General features: G+C 48.6%; 1 protein-coding gene across 2 annotated transcripts in view; it reads right to left on the reverse strand.

The window, feature by feature from the left end:
- Positions 1-17,811, reverse strand: part of TRABD2A (TraB domain containing 2A) — a 52,743-nt gene that overhangs the window by 4,626 nt on the left and 30,306 nt on the right. The window contains exons 3-5 of one of the 2 annotated variants that reach the window (XM_054577620.1): positions 10,595-10,741; positions 7,931-8,105; positions 3,051-3,141 (exon numbers count right to left, since the gene is read on the reverse strand). In XM_054577620.1, coding sequence (XP_054433595.1) covers positions 3,051-3,141; positions 7,931-8,105; positions 10,595-10,741 — 413 coding nt within the window. The remainder of the gene's footprint in view (positions 1-3,050; positions 3,142-7,930; positions 8,106-10,594; positions 10,742-17,811) is intronic. The other variant, XM_054577621.1, reaches the window with a different exon arrangement.

The raw sequence follows: 17,811 nt of genomic DNA on the forward strand, positions 1-17,811 counted from the left end.
GGATTTGAAGATGGGCGGGGGCATAAGCCAAGGAATGCGAGCAGCTTCTATAAACTGCAAAAAGAAAGTAAACGGATTTTCCCCTAGAGCTTTCAGATAGGAAGGCTGCCCTTCCAACACCGTGATTTCAGACTATTGAGAACTGTCAGCTTTCTGAGCTACATAAATGTAAGACAACAAATCTGTATTGTTGGAAGCCACTGAGTTTATACTAATTTATGGCAGCAAAAAAACAAACAAACAAAACAAAAAAACACCACTAATACAGTACCCATTATCCTGGGAAGGGAGCTACTAGCTAAACCCTCCACCCAACAGGACCCATGTCCCTTCCACTTCTACGCCCAGGGAAGGGCGGCAGCTTCACAGCCAGGAGCACTGCCTGTGTATTCCAGCCTGCTAACAGGTGGACCGTAGTGGCTGCCGGTTGCCCTCGCCCATGTCTTCCTAATACTGGCCTACCCCAACATCCGGGGGCTGGAGGGCCTGGAGTAAGCTAGGTCACCATTCAGCAGCCTCCCTGCCCCCACCCACACCAGCCTGCCCCAGATTCAGGTTCCATATGATCCAAATCATCCTCAAGGATTGTCACATGGCTGCTGAGGAAGGGAAGAAGGAAGCAGGTATCTCCGCTGCCCCTGCCCTGTCCTCCTCGGCCCCCCTTCGCTGTGGGCATTTCCCTTGCTCTGGGCCCTATCCCCTGCCCCTCCTCCTCCCTGAGCAGGGTCTCCTGTGGAGATGTCATGCTCCCTGTGACCTCGCCTAGGAGCACTGCAGGCAAGTTCACCACTGAAGGGTCTTAGACTGTCCCCTAATGGAGCACGCACCGTGTGCGGGGTGTCAGGGTGGCTAGTGCAGAAGCACACACCGAGTTCCTTGGGATCACGCAAGAGGGAGAGGCCAGGCTGGAGGAGTGAGGAAGAGGTGGCATTTGCGTTGGATCTCACAGATTCCAACAGAATTAGAGGCAGGGGCAGTGAATGATCCCTGGCAGGGGAAATTGCATGAACACAGACAAAGGGGCTGGAGAGTAAAAAGTGGGAGAAGAAAGGGCAGAAAGAGGTTTGTGCAGGTGGAGGGATCCAAACTGTATCCTGGCTCTGATTCGCTATGTGACCTTTCAGTTCCTTCATCAGTAAAGGAGAAGAAACACCCACCTTACAGGCTGGTTTTGAGGATTAACTGAGTCTGTGTGAACCTGGCTGCCACCTGGAAATTGATCAAGAGACGTTCTTTTCCTCCCCCTGCAAAGTGTGAGCAGCCCCGTTTGGCGACAGCGCCTGTTCTTGGCTCTCAGTATGCGTCAGAATCTCACGGAGGTATTTTTTACATGTTGATTCCTGACCGCTCGTCCTCCAGGGACAGGTGTCAAGGCTTATAGGCAGAATCAGGGAGCCTAGAGCAACCAGCAACACACCGCCCTCCCCCCGACCCCGCACGCAGGCCTTCTCCAGCACTGCCAAGAACAGTGTGTCAAACCCCAGCCCAGTCAGAGCCTGGGGCTGCCAAGAACAGTGTGTCAAACCCCAGCCCAGACAGCCTGGAGCTGCAGGCTGAGAAGTGACCAGGGCACTCAGCTCACTCTGCTTTCTGGAGCCCACAGTCCAATGGATGAGGAAAAACCCACAGGCCCTCAAAACAAGCAGAGAACTACTAAGGGCTGGGTTCTCTAGAGCTGACAGAGAACAGGAGGGAGAGATGGGTGGACACCTGAGCACCAGATGGAGGTGAACTAAGGAGGGGCAGGATTTTCCCCAACAGGGAGAGGAGGGAAGGGCACTTCAGACAAGGAAGAGGGCATTGGCAAAGGTGGAGAGGCAGTGACCAGGACAGAAGTTTTCTGAGGCAAGAAGCACATCTGCGCTGGGAAAAGGTAGAGTCTGGGTGCCAAGACATCAGCGTGAGGAAACTGGACTTGGAAAAGAACAAGGAAAAAGCACTGAAGGTTTCTGGGTAAGGGACACTTGAAAGGTTAGTCCCACAGAAAGGTAAAGAATGAACCAGAGGGCGATGGCCATGAACGCAGGGAAGAGGGGCAAATCCCAGAGAGTCTTCAGTGGAGGAAGCCGAGGCCTAGTCAAGGTGAAAGATGGCGAGTCTCAGGTGAGAGCTTTCGTGAACTAGAAGGTGCCGTGTGACACACTGACCGTAGGCTATGCAGAGAGGTGGGCGTGAGACAAGCCCAGGGTGTACCCAAGCTGAGGAGGAAACTAAGGCTGGACTGCCAGGGAGACCCCTCTGGACTGAGAGGACAGGGTGAGGATAGGGCTTGAATGACATGGGTGAAGACAGATCTTCCCAAGAGAACGAGGGCCCCCGGTGAAGGGCAGCCACCTGGCAGTCATGACAGCTGGACCCCTCTCCGTGCCCCGGCAGGAGGGACGAGCACTTTCCTCCCGGGGTACTCTTACTTCAGCTGAGATCTCTGCAAGGGGCGGTGCTGGTGACCAAGATTTGGAGGGAGTCGGGGCGAGAAAAATGGAGGGTGTGATGTGGACGGAACTGTGTTCCCCAAAATTCATGTTGAAACCTTAACACCCAGTTCCTCAGCTGTGACCGTATTTGTAGACAGAGCCTTTAATGGGGTGATTAAGTTATAATGAGGCCGTGAGGGTGGGCCCTGATTCAATCTGACAGGTGTCCTTATAAGAAGAGATTGGGATGCAGAGACACAAGGGTTGTGTCCACATCGAGGAAAGGCAATGTGAGGGCAGTGAAAAGGCAGCCCTCTGCAAGCCAAGGAGAGAGGTCTCAGGAGAAACTAAACCTGATGACACCTTGACTGTGAACTTTGGGCTTCCAGAGCTGTGAGAAAAGAAATTCCTGTTGTTTAAGCAGCCCACAGGGCCTGGCCAGCCAACCCATGTCAGACACAGCCCCGGCCACAGAGGGAGACCAGCTGAGCCATTTACCAGGCGGGGGGGTCATGCTGTGCTGAGGCACTCTGGAGCCCCTCAGGATACTGCCCTCCCTGGCGCCCACGCAGCCCTGTGGGGGTCTCAGCCCTCCCTAGCTGCTCCCCAACCAGGACAGAAGCACAGGAAGGTTACTTGTTGATGGGTCGTCCAGCAGGGACATGTTCTACCTCATAGCCTTCGCGCCGCAAAACATCGAGCACTGTGTTGTTGCCAATGAAATGACCTGCGGTAAGAAAAACGATCAGAAATGTGGCAGCTCTCATGACCACCAAACAGACCCCGAATGCACACCCAGAACAAAGAAATACCCCTGCCAACCCCCCTTCCCTGTGTCCCACCCAGTATAGTTGCAGAAAGTTTCTGCAGTTGGACCTCCCAGCAGCCCGGTCGGGAAGGCAGCTGGGGAGCAGCATTTCAGAAATGAGGACACCAAGGAGCAGAGTGGTGCCATGAGCTGCTCGCAGTCACACAGCTAAGGGGAGGCCCTGGGACCAAACCCCCCACCTCTGAACTCAGTGCTAATTAGAGAGTAAACCAAGACCCGAGCCCCTTGTCCTACACATATTTATAAATGCACAATAAAAACCTCCACTTAGAAGCCACCATAGCTGGAAGCCTCAACCTGAATTTTATTTCACTTCTTTCCTTTTCAGAAAAAGCAGCAAAGATCACCAGGTAAGCTTTCACTGGCACCTTAAATATTTTCAAGGCCAAGGGTAGGTCCTGGATTCATTTCTTTCATGTCAGGTTTTGGTGCTCAGGACTCACATCACCTACATCACAATGTTCCTTTAGGTGAAAGTTTATGGCACTTTAATGTCTTAAATGGCTAATTAACTAGCAGCACCCCATCCTCTGATCCAGCAGAACTTTAGAGGTATCATTATTACATCCACTTTAAAATTTAAAGCTGGGGTAAAATAGGTTCAGGACTTCACATGCTAAGAAGCCACAGAGCAGAACCTAAACTCAGGCAGTTTGGCTCCAGAGTCTATGCAATTTTGACCAGTGACTACCCAACAGCTGAAAACTGGGAAAGGAATGAAGGCACATCCAAACTGTGGGAGAGGCTGGTCTGAAGGCCTCTCCCTCATCCTAACTCCCCAGCTCTAAGAAGCAGAGTGAACTTTCGATCAGCCTTTGGGACCCTGGGGGCCAAGGGTGGTATTGCGGCAGAAGCTTCTGGGCTCTCCTATGTTCTTGGGTCCAACTGCAGAGTCTATGACCCAAGGCTGACAAAAGGCAACTGACTCAGATAAAAGGGAGTAGGGGTGAGGAACAGAGAGGGTGTTATGGGCTGAACTGGGTCCCCCCAAATTCATACAAGGAGGAATCCAAAAAATTGGAATTATCTCCTGGAGGGCGGGCACCTTGCAATGGAGCCTTCCTCCACTAGGTGAGTGTTCTAGGAACCCACCTGTATCAGTGCACCAGCTGGTGGTGCTGTAAGAGGCTACCATCAGCTTAAGTGAATTTTTTTTCGAAGACTCTCAATGCAGTTGAGAGTCTTCAGAAAATTTCATGGTGGGTGATTTACGAGCACACCTGCCCACACGGCATTTGAGTGTTCAGCAGTTTTTGACCAAAAACGGCATGACCCCCATGCCCCACCCTCCCTATTCACCCGCTCTCACCCCAAGCAACTTTTTTTGTTTCCCCAGATGAAAAAAGTTCTCAAAGGGAAACATGTTGCCAATGTGGAAGAGGTGAAATAAAAAAGAGAGAGAGAGAGAGAGAGAGAGAAGCACTAAAAGGCCTCAAAATTGACGGGTTCAAAAACTGTTTTGAGCAGTGGAAGAAATGTCTCGATAGGTGCATTGCATCGAGTGGAGAGTACTTTGAAGGTGACTGAAGTTTAAACATGTAAGGATACAGAAATTTTTATAAATTCCAGTTTTGGGGGGTTCCCTTCATATGTTGAAACCCCAACACCCAGTTTTTCAGGTGTGACTGTATTTGTAGACAGAGCCTTTGATGAGGTGAACCAGTTAAAATGAGGCCAGTAGGGTGGGCACTGACCCAATCTGATGGGTGTCCACACAAGAAGGGGAGATCTGGACACAGAGACACAAGGATTGTGTGCACCTGGAGGAAGGGCGCAGTGAGGACAGTGAGAAGCCATCTGCAAGCCCAGGGGAGAGGCCTCAGGAGAAGCCAAACCTGACAACACATTGATTTTGAACCTCTACCATTTACTGAGTATCATGAGGTGGGGGGCACTGCTCTTGATGCTGGACACGTCATTCAACACCCCACAACTCTATAAAGTAGGAATATTATCACCCCCCCCCCTTTATAGATGAGGAAGAGGCACAGGGAAATTAAGCAAACTGCAACTTGAACCCAGGTGGTCTGGCTCCAGAGTCCACACTCTCAACCAACTAGGAATGAAAAAAATAATTGCCAAGTGAATAAACAGCCCCTATTAGCAATGCTTTAGCATTCTGAAACCAAACTATTCTGCTTAACTGCAGTGTTCCTTCTACTCCAAAGGTGAGCTCCATTTCTCATTTTTAAATTTTATCTCCAGACTCCAATGACAAAAGTTGCTTCTTGATTTTAAAGCTCCAAAACTTTAGTTTTTGGTTATCCTCACTTTACAATTAAAAGTTTGCTACATACACAGATTTCAAAATGTTATGCTGCCGGCCCGGGCCAGGTAGCCCAGATGGTTAGAACATCGTCCCAGTACGCCAAGGTTTAATCTCCAGCTGGGGCACATACATGAATCAACCAATGCATGCATAAGTATGTGGAAAAATAAATTGATGTCCTTCTCTCTCCCTGCCATATCCCTTCCTCTCTCTCTCTCTCTCTCTTTCTCTCTCTCTCTCTCTCAAATCAATTTAAAAAATAATGGTATGCCGCCAAGGCTGTTTGGGAGCAATCTGAATTTCTGTGGTTCCCTCTGGTCCACTCAGCCATCAGAGGCACAAGGAGAAATGGACTCAGTGTGGAGAAAGCAGCCCCAGGAGGAAAACTTGGCCCTACCAGCTATCCAGACCTCTCCTGACACCCGAAAAGCCCAGGGACTGGGAGCTCTCCATGCAGGGCTGCAGCAGTGTGGAGAACTGTGCCCTGCGAATCCGGCAAGCCCAGGTGTGGCAGTGTCACCTGTGCCATCCGCCTAACATGGTCCCCCTCTGGAAGACCTGCCTTCCGAACTGCTCAGATCCAACCCACCCACTGCTCACCAGCCAACCTGCTGCCAGCTTTGTTCTGGCCCAGAATGCACCTGGCACAGCAGCACCACAGGGCAGGCTGCTGTCATCTCAGAGTGCCCACCTTTCCCCTGTGCCCAGGGCCCCATTAATCCCACGCTAGATGCGAGAGAGGTCAGTTGAGTTTGGCAGGAGTGGAAGGTGAGAGTCAGCCTTGCATGCCCCGCTCTCACACTCTCCAGCATTGTGTGTGTTCCACCCACACGGACCAGCACAGCTGCCGATTGTTGTATATTGATCTTGTATCCTGCATTCTTGTAACCTGAACTCAGTTATTAGTTTTAATTGCTTATTAATAGATTACTTAAGATCGCCTATACACAAGATCATGTCAACTAAGAAAAGAGATATTTTTCTTCCTTCTTTCCAATCTGAATGCCTTTTATTTCTTTTCCTTGTCTAACTTCCCTGGCTAGAACATTCAGCACAGTGTTGAAGAGAGGTGGTGACAGCAGCCATTCTTGTCTTGTTCCTTATCCTAGGGGACAAACATTCAGTCTTTCATCATTAAGTGTGACGTTAACAGGGCTATTTCATAGTCACTTCTTTAACAGGCTAATTAAGTTCCTTTCTATACCTACATGGATGAAAGAGTACTGCATGTTATCAAAGGCTTTTTCTGCATGTACAGAGGTGATCATCTGGTTCTTGTCCTTTAGTCCATTAATATGGAGTATTACACTAATTGATTTTCAAATGCTGTGGTAGGCTGATTAATGGTGCCCCAAAATGTAGCTACATCCTAATCCCTGGAACCTGTCAGTGTTATCCTCTATGCCTCCCACACAGCCACAACAGGAGGATTTAGCAGATATCATTAAGCTGAAAATCTAGAGATGGGGAGATGATGCTGCATCACTCACTCTGCCATGCTGGAGTGCTGCTCTCCGACTCCCCGTTTTACTGCGGGGGGCGGAAACCAACCCTAGCGGGGTGACTTGTTCACCTTCATGAGGCCATTAAGGAATTGGAAAGAGAAAGCCTCGGCCAGCAAATGCCCCTGCTGTCCTGCTGCACACAACCAGCCCCTGGCATTTCTGTCCTGAATCCCAGAGGCTACAAAACTGTGACAGAATCACTCAAGAAGAAGAAAGAATTATTTCAAAAAGCCCACAAAAGGCAAATTTTTCCAGTTTGTCTGCATGTACACAGTTAGTAATAGTTAATAGTTAGTAATAGCTAACATAGCCCTGGCTGGTGTGGCTCAGTGGATTGTGTGCTGTCCTATGGACTGAAAGGTTGCTGGTTCGATTCCCAGTCAGGGCACGTGCCTGGGTTGCGGGCCACAGGCCCAGTTGGGCGTATGCAAGAGGCAATCAATCAATGTTTCTTTCCCTCTCTTTCTCCCTCCCTTCCCCTCTCTCTAAAAATAAACAAATAAAATCTTCTTAAAAAGAAATAAAGTATAGTAATAGCTGAAGTGTCAGCCCCAGGCCTTACACGCTTGGGAGACTCACAGTCAGGTAGGAGAGAGAAGACAGACAAATTTTAGTGGAAGTTTAAAAAGTGAAAGGTGCCCGGAAGAAGTTGGGATTCAGTGCTGAGTTCAGAAGAGAGAGAAATGCCTTCCCGGCTGGAAAGCGTATCAAGAGCCCTGGTGGTGTCACATGCACCAGCCCATCCAGCAACTGTTCCACATGCTGGATACTCAGCCTCCAGCTGGAGCCACTTTGCACCTGCAGAAAATCCAAGGTGTCACTCATCTCACCTCTTCCCAGGGGCCCACCTCAGCATCCCCTTCATAGGAGAAGCGTCAGAGGCAGGATCTAATCAGGAGTAATGGCAACTCACCAGCTCCAAAGGCAAAGAAAAAGCCTTTGTCGGGGAACTCCTCCAAGAGGGCCTTCACCCGCTTCCCCATCCTCTCGTTCCGCTTGTAGATTAGCTCCTGGCGGAAGTAGCTGTCAATCTCCTGAGCTGTGATGCGTTCCTGAGGCAGCAGCGTGGCATTAATAAAATTGGGAACCTCCACCAAAATAAAGAAAAAACATTAAGGGCAACAGAGTTATGAATGAAGTGGCTTAATTTAAGCATTAAATTACCGAGCCTAGAGGGTCAAGATGCTGTCAAGGAGGAGAAAGCGCGCACCGTTCTTGGAGTCTCCCACCTCCTACTTTCCAAGCTGTAATTTCAGTCTCCGGAACCCAAGTAGAACACATTAAATGAAGTGCACTGAAAGAACTTTTCAGCTGTTTAAAACAGTATTTCTGTTGAACTTAAATGATCCTCTTTGATGCCATATGTTTATAAGGAGACCATATCTTTGCATAGCATATCCATAGTTTATTTAGTTAACAAGTGCTTCTTTAGTCAAAATAACTTTACATAATTACTATTTTAGAAGCAGTAATTAGATTCTACCACCAAATACATGAAATTTCTATAAACATTCAACTGTTTTATAAATTCCATACATTTAAATTTTCATTATTTCTCCAATTCCTATTTCTCCTTCTTGCTTTCTGCAATGTTCTTTGCCCTCCTGGCAAATACTTCGCCTGACTCTGGTAAACATGTAAACCAATTTCCGTACTTTGGCTAACAGAGTATTATTACACCAAAATTGTGACAATCAGGGGTGGCTCTTGCAACACAGTGGCTATAGATGAGGCTGACGTATTGTGTTCTCTCCTCACCCCACTGACTCTCTGCTCCCCAATCCTCAGCCTCCTCTACCCAGGGATCTAACAAGGTTAACCTTTACCTTAGTCAGATATTGAAGAGGATATCTGCCCTGCCTGCTTCTCCTATTTTCAATGGCCTCTCAAAGACCTCCCGCAAGCCCTCACACTATAACACAGCCATCAGTTTCCATTTTATGGCTAACATATCTTCTTTTGCTATTCCCTTAAAATATATTCTTGTTTTCAAATCAAAAATCTTATCTTCTCCTTTATCATCTTTTTTTTAATTATGTCATTTAGGTAAGGTCCTCCTGCCCATTGCCCAAAATCTCTTCTCTTCAGCAGAGCACTCCCCTGGTACCAGCCGCCCACATAGGCACCCAGAGCGCGCAGGGAGACGTCCCCCCGCCATTGTGCTCCACCTTCGGAACACCAGACATGGCCCGCACCCTGCCCCGCTCAGCCCTGGCCAGCCTGGCCCTCATTCCTCAATGGCAGGCACATTCCCCTTACCTCATGTCACCTGCAGGGGCCTGCGCAGGACAGGAATGGAGGAGCCACAGGGAAGAAATGTATAAGACATCTGTCCCCTAATTGATCCATCAGCCTTACCATTTGTCCACATAACCTCCAAATCCCCCACCCACATTAACTTTTCTCTACTGCTGCAAATTTTCATTTCCCAATTGACCTTGACATTTCTTCCCACTTCCCCTACCTCCACCAAGAGCGCACATAAGAATTATCACCGTCACAAACTCTGCTATTCTTTTTTAGTGTAATTCTTGTTTTCCCTTTCCTCTTGCTTGCTGTGCCTTGGTTTTACTTCCTCCCACTCTAGAGTCTCTGGAAAGCTCATGATGGCCTTTGACGCGTGTGGAGCGTCAAAGATTCAGCCTCTGTTGTCCGTCTCCTCAGTGCTGCCATTCCTTTTTCAACCCTATAGTCACTCGCTTCTCCTTATACAGGCTCCCCAGACGTGGACACGTCACTCATACCCACCAGCTCCTTTCTCTCTTTCCCCGGTGTCCTCCTGCATGAGGACACTGGTCCTGGTGGGTGGAGGCAGCACACTCCCCTATCTCAGAAGCTTAGCTGGCACTTGCCACTTTCATATGGCCTTAGCGAGGTGGCGGGGGTGGCGGGGGGACAGCCATGGTTCATCCCATGGGAGGTTTGTTCATAAAAGCAAGACAAGTACCCATCCACCTTGGCCCTGCAGGAAGGCTGCAATGCTCTGAGCCCTGACCAACTGCTCCCTTCGCCGTGACAGCCCACAGGTAACACCTGTCCTGCCCGAACACTCCCGGCAGAGCTCGGCCATTCCCTGCAGGGCTGCAGGGTGGAACCCATGTCTGGACACCCTGGTAGCCTCCCCAGCCCTGGAGGTGCCACCCCTGTAAGAATGCCATGGACTCTTCAGTTGCACCACGTGCACGTGTTCCTAGAAGCCACAAAAGTTTTGCTCCATCGCTTCTCAAAAGTGTTACCTAAGTCAGCCAGGAGGCTTCAGACTCGGCTCCTTTCCCTCAGGAGGCTGGTTCAGGCTGCCTGCCGCCTAAGCCACGAGGCCTGCTGCTGAACCCCTTGAAGCTTCGTCCTTTGACCGGGATCCTGGAGTTAACTTGAATCAATGCCCCTCTCAGTTCTTAAGTTTCATAGAGAACGCTTTTGTTAGCTGCAGCATCGCATTCAACATCTAACTCTGGTCAATTTTATTTTTAGAGCCCTTCATGACCCTAATCCTTTGTACACAGAATGTCCAGGTATCAGTAGGTAATGTCTTTATTCCTGTTTTTAAATGAGCTGGGCAGAGGACCAGGGCCCTCACCTGGGAGCTATCGTGGCTGAAGATGACGGAGCTGAGGTCCCCGCAGTTATACTGTTTGATGAGATCCTCCGTCGTGTAGGGGATCTGAAGGCTGCCTGCTCGCAGGCTCTCCTGCTGCAGGAGGGTCTGGTTCAAAGCAAAGATGACCTGGAAGAGAGTGGGGAAAACACAGGTCCCTGTAAGTCCCCTGACCCAGGCATCATCAGCTGCCACCTTGTTTCTTCTGTCTGTGTTTGACAATAGCCTCACCTCTGTGATGCTGCTATTTAAAAAGGGAACACAGATTCCTGGTCAGTGTCCAAAAAAGAAGGACAGTCCTGCCCCAGTCGGTCCCCGTCGGATCACACCTGGGGAAGTGCCTCAAGGGGAACCGAGAGCACCGGGAAGTCTCCCACAGGAGTGACTGAGGGGTGAGGGGACCCGAAGAGCGAGCTTGTGAGATGCCTGAAGAAGCAGGGGAGGGGCTGCGGGGAGGGGCTGGGGCACACAGATGGACACACCTACCAGCGGGTTTCAATGATATGAAGGACTGGACAAAAATACATACACAATGCCCTGGCTGGTGGCTTGGCTGGTTGGAGCATCGTCCCATACACCAAAAGCATGTGGGTCTGACCCCCAGTCAGGGCACATACCAAGGTCATGGGTTCGATTCCCGGTTGAGGAACACACGGGAGAACCAATCCATGTTTCTCCCTCACATCGATGTGTCTCTCTTTCTCTTTCTCTCTCTCCCTCTCTCTCACCACCCCCCCAACCAATAAACACATCCTCAGATGAGGATTTTAAAAAAAAGAAGAATATATATACAAGTCTTTTCTAACCATCAGTGGGGCATTTGCTGGCTAATGGATTCATTGTGTCCATGGAATGTTAACAGAAGTTATTGAAAAAAAAAAAAAGGTGGGGGGATATGAGGGCTAAACAAAATCAAATAGGTTTTATCTGCACACGACTTCTCAGAGTCTTTGATACACTAACATGTGGTGTGTTTCTCCCCAAGGAGGAGAAATTGTGCGCGGTTCCCTGGAACAGCTCGTGGGAAAACCCAAATTCACGGAACGTTACAAAGCAGCAAATTCTCCGTGGTACTGCGGAGCTCGGTCAGCGTGGGCAAGGTGGGGATTCTGGCCCCAGGTGGGAATCGGGGCTGCCCGCCCTCCACAAGGCTCTGACGACACTGAAGATGCTGTAGCACTGTCTCCCATTCTCCCAGGTACGATGCAGACACACCACCTTTGACAGCTGCCCTCCCACATGCCCCCCCCAGTAATCAGTGTACAGAGTACTGCCTTTGCTGGAGTAGTCCCTCCCTCTTTGCTCAGGTGCAGACAGGCGGTCCATGCAAGCACACTGACCATGCAGTCCTCAGCAGGAAGTTTTCAATTCTCCAAAGACAATACATTACAGGCCTCAAATCAGCCAATGACCCTGCACAGCCCCGCCCCCGTTTCGCTCTCCTTTCACACTTTCTCCTCCTCCCTCTGAGTGGCAAAGGGGCCCAGAGACTTGCTGATTTCTTTCCCACAGGCCACTGCTGCACGGACCTGCCTACTGCCTGCCCTCCTCCCATGCCCCTACCTCCCTTGGTCACTATCTCTGTCATAAGGCCTTAACCGAAGGGGGAGGGGACATGTTCCCCTTTGTAAAATACCCTCCTCTCCTCTCTTCTCTTGACATGCCCTCCTCCTCTCAGTCAGCGGTACCTCCAGCCTCTTCTGGAGGTCATCTCCCTAAATATCTGCAGACCAGCCTCTCCTATCTGGGGACAGGATCTTCTCGACCATGTTCCCTCCCTCCCCACCCCTCTGCTAGTGACAAGAGCTGACAGAGAGGCAGATGCACCCACACACAGGACCACAAATTATGATCTAAGTGAGGAAACATCCTTCCACAGAGGTGAGTGCCTGGATTCTAAAGCCATACCGTTAGGACCTCTCCACCCGTCATGGGAATTGCTAACTGGCCTCAGACTCGCTGGAGGAACATAGTTTTACAGGAGAGGACAAGAGGCCTTATGAAGCATCTCCCAGACATGCCAGGCCCAGGCCAAGGTCTCACACATTCTGTCTCAGTCAAACTCATCTAAACCAAGTTCTCAAGGTTCTGATTGGCTCACAAACACCTGCTGATGGATTTCGCTGTTTTAAAGGCATTCAGGACAAGCCCAGTTTACCTGTTGCTAAGAGACCTTCCTCCAAGTTTTACAATGAACTGAAATGTTTTTCCTAAGATATTCTTGGTATAAGAGAAGACTGAGCCATTCATTTTAATGGACATGCCAGTCTACAAACTGGGAAACACTATATGGCCAAAGATCTTTGTTTATTCAGTCCTTTCTCAACATATTCAAATGTCATTCACCTTAAAGACATTTCACCTGTTCTTAAGAAGCTTACAAAGCTTTGCTAGGATGTTTGTCTTTGCTTTGTATGTTTACTTTTGATAATTAAGCTTTAAAGAAGTTTGCATACCAAACTAAGCCAATAACATTCATGATTTTTGAGTGTTTACAATAAACCAGGCCCACTGCTAAGTGCTTTGCTTACATTCTCATTTAATCCCCCTAAAATCCTAAAGTAGTAACTACTGTTAAATTGATTTTTAAAATTAGAACAATAGTAGTTAAATAATTTGTGAAAAGTCACATAGCTTAGTAAACCAAGATAAGGTTTTGAACCCAAACAACCTAACTCCAGAGCCTGAAATCTTCACCACTAGACTGTACATGAGGTATGCTGCTACCAAGTAGCAGTAATTAGCTTTTGTCATGTAGTCTAATTTAATTATTAAGCTTAAATTAAAAAATAATTAGGAATCTGAAATTGGGAATAAAAAACTGAATGGAAAAGAGGGAAAGAGAGTTGTGGAAAAGAGGGAGAGTTGTAGAAAAGAGAGAAAAGAGAGAGGCAGGAAAGGGAATCAGGAGAAAAGACACACTAAAGCTGTTTTTTTTTTTTAAACTCAGATTAAGAGTAACACACACACATTATAGGTAATCTTGGGCAAAAAAAGTATAAAAAAGAAATTGTAAATGCCCATAAGTTCAACACTTGGGTTTTAACAAATTTTAGCAACTTGTGAGTATATTGTGAATGTATTTAGTTTATTCTACACATTTTATACAGTTGATTGTATTATATATAAAGTTTAGCATCCTGCTCTTTCTAGGTGACAGTGTAGGCATTTCCTCATATGACTAAAGCTTTGCTTAGCCTTTATTATGTATTATGTGATATGCCATAATTTAGCTAAACTTTCTATTGTCAAATATTAAGGTCTTTTAAAAAAAACTATCATAAATAACACACCATCAAGAGCATCTGCAAGCAGAAAGTTTTTTCTGTTTTCAAATTATTTCTACCTAAGATCAGGGCTACTGAGTGAACGGGCATAAATCATTCAAAGTTTTCAGAACCGCTTTTTTACTTCTGCTTTTTTTATGAGAAAAGTTTAATTCTTCATCAAGACACAGACTCAGTAGTAACACAGGCCGTCTCCCAAAACCAGTGTTATAGAGAAGCCCCACCTCTGATATGGTCAGTCGCTCCGGTCAGTCGCTCCGCAGGGTGCAGCCCCAGCAGCAAGCCCAGGGCACGCGCAGCTGTGACCGCCCCCTACCCCACTCCCCCACCCCCCACCCCGGCCTGGAAGCCTCTTCCTGCCCTTCTCCCCATGCCAAACACAACGTCCTTTCAAATCGCAGCAGGAGGGTCTCCTCCTCAGTGAAGCTGTTACTGAGGAGAGAGCCGAGTCAGGCGACCCCGTGCCCCAGGGAACTTGGGGCACAAGGACTGTACATGGACAGTCAAAAAGCCCAGGTGCAGCAGGCAGCATGTCCCACCAGGAGCCAGAGCACGTGGCCAGGAAGGGGAACCGAGACAAAGGAGAAGGTGCGGGGTCCTGGCTGAGGGCCCCTGGCCACAGGCACTGCCCTCTCACCGCCTCCCCAGCCGCCTCCCAGCCACCGATTGCCTCCCTACCTCCATTCTATTCCTTTCTTTAGAGTCTGCGCTAACATTTTCTCCCAAGTTGTATAACAGAGGACCACAGACTGAAAGGTTTAAACAACAGAAATGTATTTGTCTTACAGTTCTGGAGGTCTCAAGTCTGAAATCAGGCCGTGGGCAGGGTCATGCTCCCTCTGAAGGCATTAGGGAAGGATCTGTCCCAGGATCTCTCCCAGCCTCTGGGGCTCCCTGGCTTGTGATCGGTAACTCCCGCCTTCTCGTGGCATTCTTCCTGCGCGTGTCCAAACTGGATTAGTGCTCACTCTGACGACCTCAGCTTGACTTGATCACCTACAGTGACTATTTCCAGACAAGGTCATATTCACAGGTCCTGGGGGGGTTAGGACTTCAATGTAAGAATTTGGGGACACATCAGCCCATAAAACATGTTAATCTCAGCTCTACTGTTTTTTAATAGTTAAATATGCATATGGTAGAAATTTCATACAGTACAAATAGATCTCCTTCCCATTCATGTTTTTTTTTTACTTTACTGTTGTTCTATTACAGTTGTCCCAATTTTTCTCCCACTGCCCTCCCCTGCCCCGCCCACCCCCCCCTCCCACAGTCAATGCCCACCCTGCTCTCCATGTCCATGGGTCCTTTATACATGTTCCCTGACTAGACCCTTCCTCACCTTTCCCCTCTTCTCCCCCTCGCCCCACCCCCATTCTTGTTTTTCAATTGTCATTCTTAAAAATAATCCTACTGCCAGTATCTTTATGTCTTTCCATGCCAGTCTCTAGATGTAAAAGCTGGTAGATAAACAGATAGAGGATGGATGAATGAATAGATAGATAAATAGATCCTCTGCTTTTTGATTTTTGCTCCTTTGGCCTGCAAGTAGTCAAATAAAAGCCTTTCCATGAATAAACGCTGAAGCTACACATTGTAAGGAAAGCCAAGTTTGGCAAACAGGGATATCTTCCACTGGTTTGTGAAGTAAATGCACCCTGAGACCTCCTTATCCACCAGATAACACCAATCATGAAGGCAAATCACAGAAAAAGGAAAGGGAAATGGAAATTTCTAACTGCAAGAAGAGGCAAAATTAAGGTTTCCTACAACCTTTCTGGTAGGAAGGCAGGTCGGGGGCAGAAGCCCCTTGGAGGCACTCGAGGGGCGTTCCCACCGCCTCCAGCCAGGGCTGTCCGGGCACCGCTGCTCTGCGCTCGGGCTGACATAGGAGAAATCCAGGCAGAATTCTACAGCTGAAGATTTCAGACAGTCCTACAAGGATTCAGGTTCATTTCTCCCAGACCTCAGAGCAGCCTCCTGTTCCAGACATCCAGATGCCTTGGTTTTCCCAGAAACCCTCTAAGCCATTGTTTCCCAAACCACAGATTACAGCTGAATACCCACCACCTCCTTGCTGACAGAAACTTTGGCACACTCGGCCCACTGCTCTGTAGCTGCCTTGTTTCCTTTCATCTTGGCCATCGGTCCACACAGTGTATCCAAGGCTGCTCCATGCTTTATAAACCACAATGAGCACGAGCGCCAGCCTCTTTTGATGAGCACGGGGGATTACAGCTACGCTACTATGAATGGCATCTCGCATTCACCCCCAGGCAGGGCTAGCAAGCACTGACTGAAGTCAGTCAGGGTTAGAGCTCTGCGCACCTGTAGAAATGAATACCTAACACGCCAAATTCTTTCAAATATGAAATGTCTCCAGAGAGCAGCTGGCCTGGGCTACTTTGCAATCAGTTTCTGTCTCAGTTCTCCAACCCCGAATGACAATTCTCAGCACCATAGTTTTCAGAGTCTGAGTCATACCCTCACCAGGAAGGATGTGGGTTGCTGTCAGGGTGTTGGCAGATGGAACGAGCATGTTTCCAAAACAGTATTGCCTCTACAGTTTTTTCACCTAGACATAAACCTTCCTGTGAACTAACCTAGAAACCACCATCCAAACCGTGATTTCAAAAGCAATCTACATTCTAAGTTCCCAAGGCAGCTTTTGGGATGCACTGGGGACCTCCAAGAATTATGCCTCCCCTGTGGTCACTAACTTGCCAAGCCTGTAGCAACAGCAAATTTTCTTAAAAATTGCGAGCTAGCAGGCATCTCCACACAGGTGCCTGTCACTGTTAATCCTGTAGCAGCACCTGAGGGCAAAGCAAGATGGATTAGAGAAGAGAGAATAAACGGTGCAAGTGCTGAAATATTAGAACTCCGAGCGACCTGGAGAGGGAGAGCAAAGATGTTAGCATGCTGTATTTACAATCATAATTACTATAATAATAATAATAGCAGCCACCACCCCTCCCCCACATCACCCTTGAGGAGTCAGTATGTCCCCTGGGAGGCAGAGCTGCTTTTTTGCATTTAGAGAGGAAGATGGGGTTCCCGCCCTCAGGGGTCGCTGTTGTGGGGGAACAGGACAAAATGGTGCGTGATGACCACAGGTCACAGAGGCCCCTGGAGGATAAATACAGACAGTGGGCGTTTAGGTAGGTGTAAAGTCCGCAGAGACAGATGAGTCATCACAGTCACTCCCTACAATTTGGACCACACCCACGGCCCCATCGACAAAGAGAGCGCAAAGAGCAGTGAATCTACATGACAGTATTACCTGGCCCACAGCAGCCACGCAGAGGGCATGAACAATACCTCACGGGGGACTTGCAGCAACAGGGTACAAGAGAGGAGGGTATACTCTGAAGGATGCATCAATGTTTGAGAGCAACGTTATCCAGATCGGCAAAAGAGAAGCGACTGAAGTGCACGACCACATGCAAATGGAGACGGTGGGCACCGCCCCCACCACCCATCCTCCACCACCTGAGGCCAGGCTGCTGGCCTGATCAGCCACACACGGCGGAGAGCACGCTACACGTGGCCAGGCCGTCTGAGGAAGAGGCCACAAGCCTCTGTGAGGGAGGAAAACACTGTCCTTTACCGTTCCAGGTTCTTTTGATTGGTGTCATAATCAAATAGGCCCGAGACAGATTAACAAAAGAAAATGGCCAGATTTAATTACATATTGTTATGTATGGGAATCCACATACATGAGTGTCACAGACACAAAGGGAAAATGAGGTGTAAATGACATCCTGAGCTAAGAATGAGGTAAGGTGCCCGAGGTTTCAGAGGGGTGAAGGTCATTCACAGGATGATAAGAACGGATCAGATGTTTGGTAATTAGACATTTGCCCTGCTCTGTAGATAAGTCATAAAAAGTTATTTCTGGTAAGGACTCAT

Source organism: Pteronotus mesoamericanus, unplaced genomic scaffold (assembly GCF_021234165.1).
Source record: "Pteronotus mesoamericanus isolate MK-2021 breed Mesoamerican mustached bat unplaced genomic scaffold, CSHL_Meso_final contig_44, whole genome shotgun sequence".
Classification (NCBI taxonomy): Eukaryota; Metazoa; Chordata; class Mammalia; order Chiroptera; family Mormoopidae; genus Pteronotus; species Pteronotus mesoamericanus.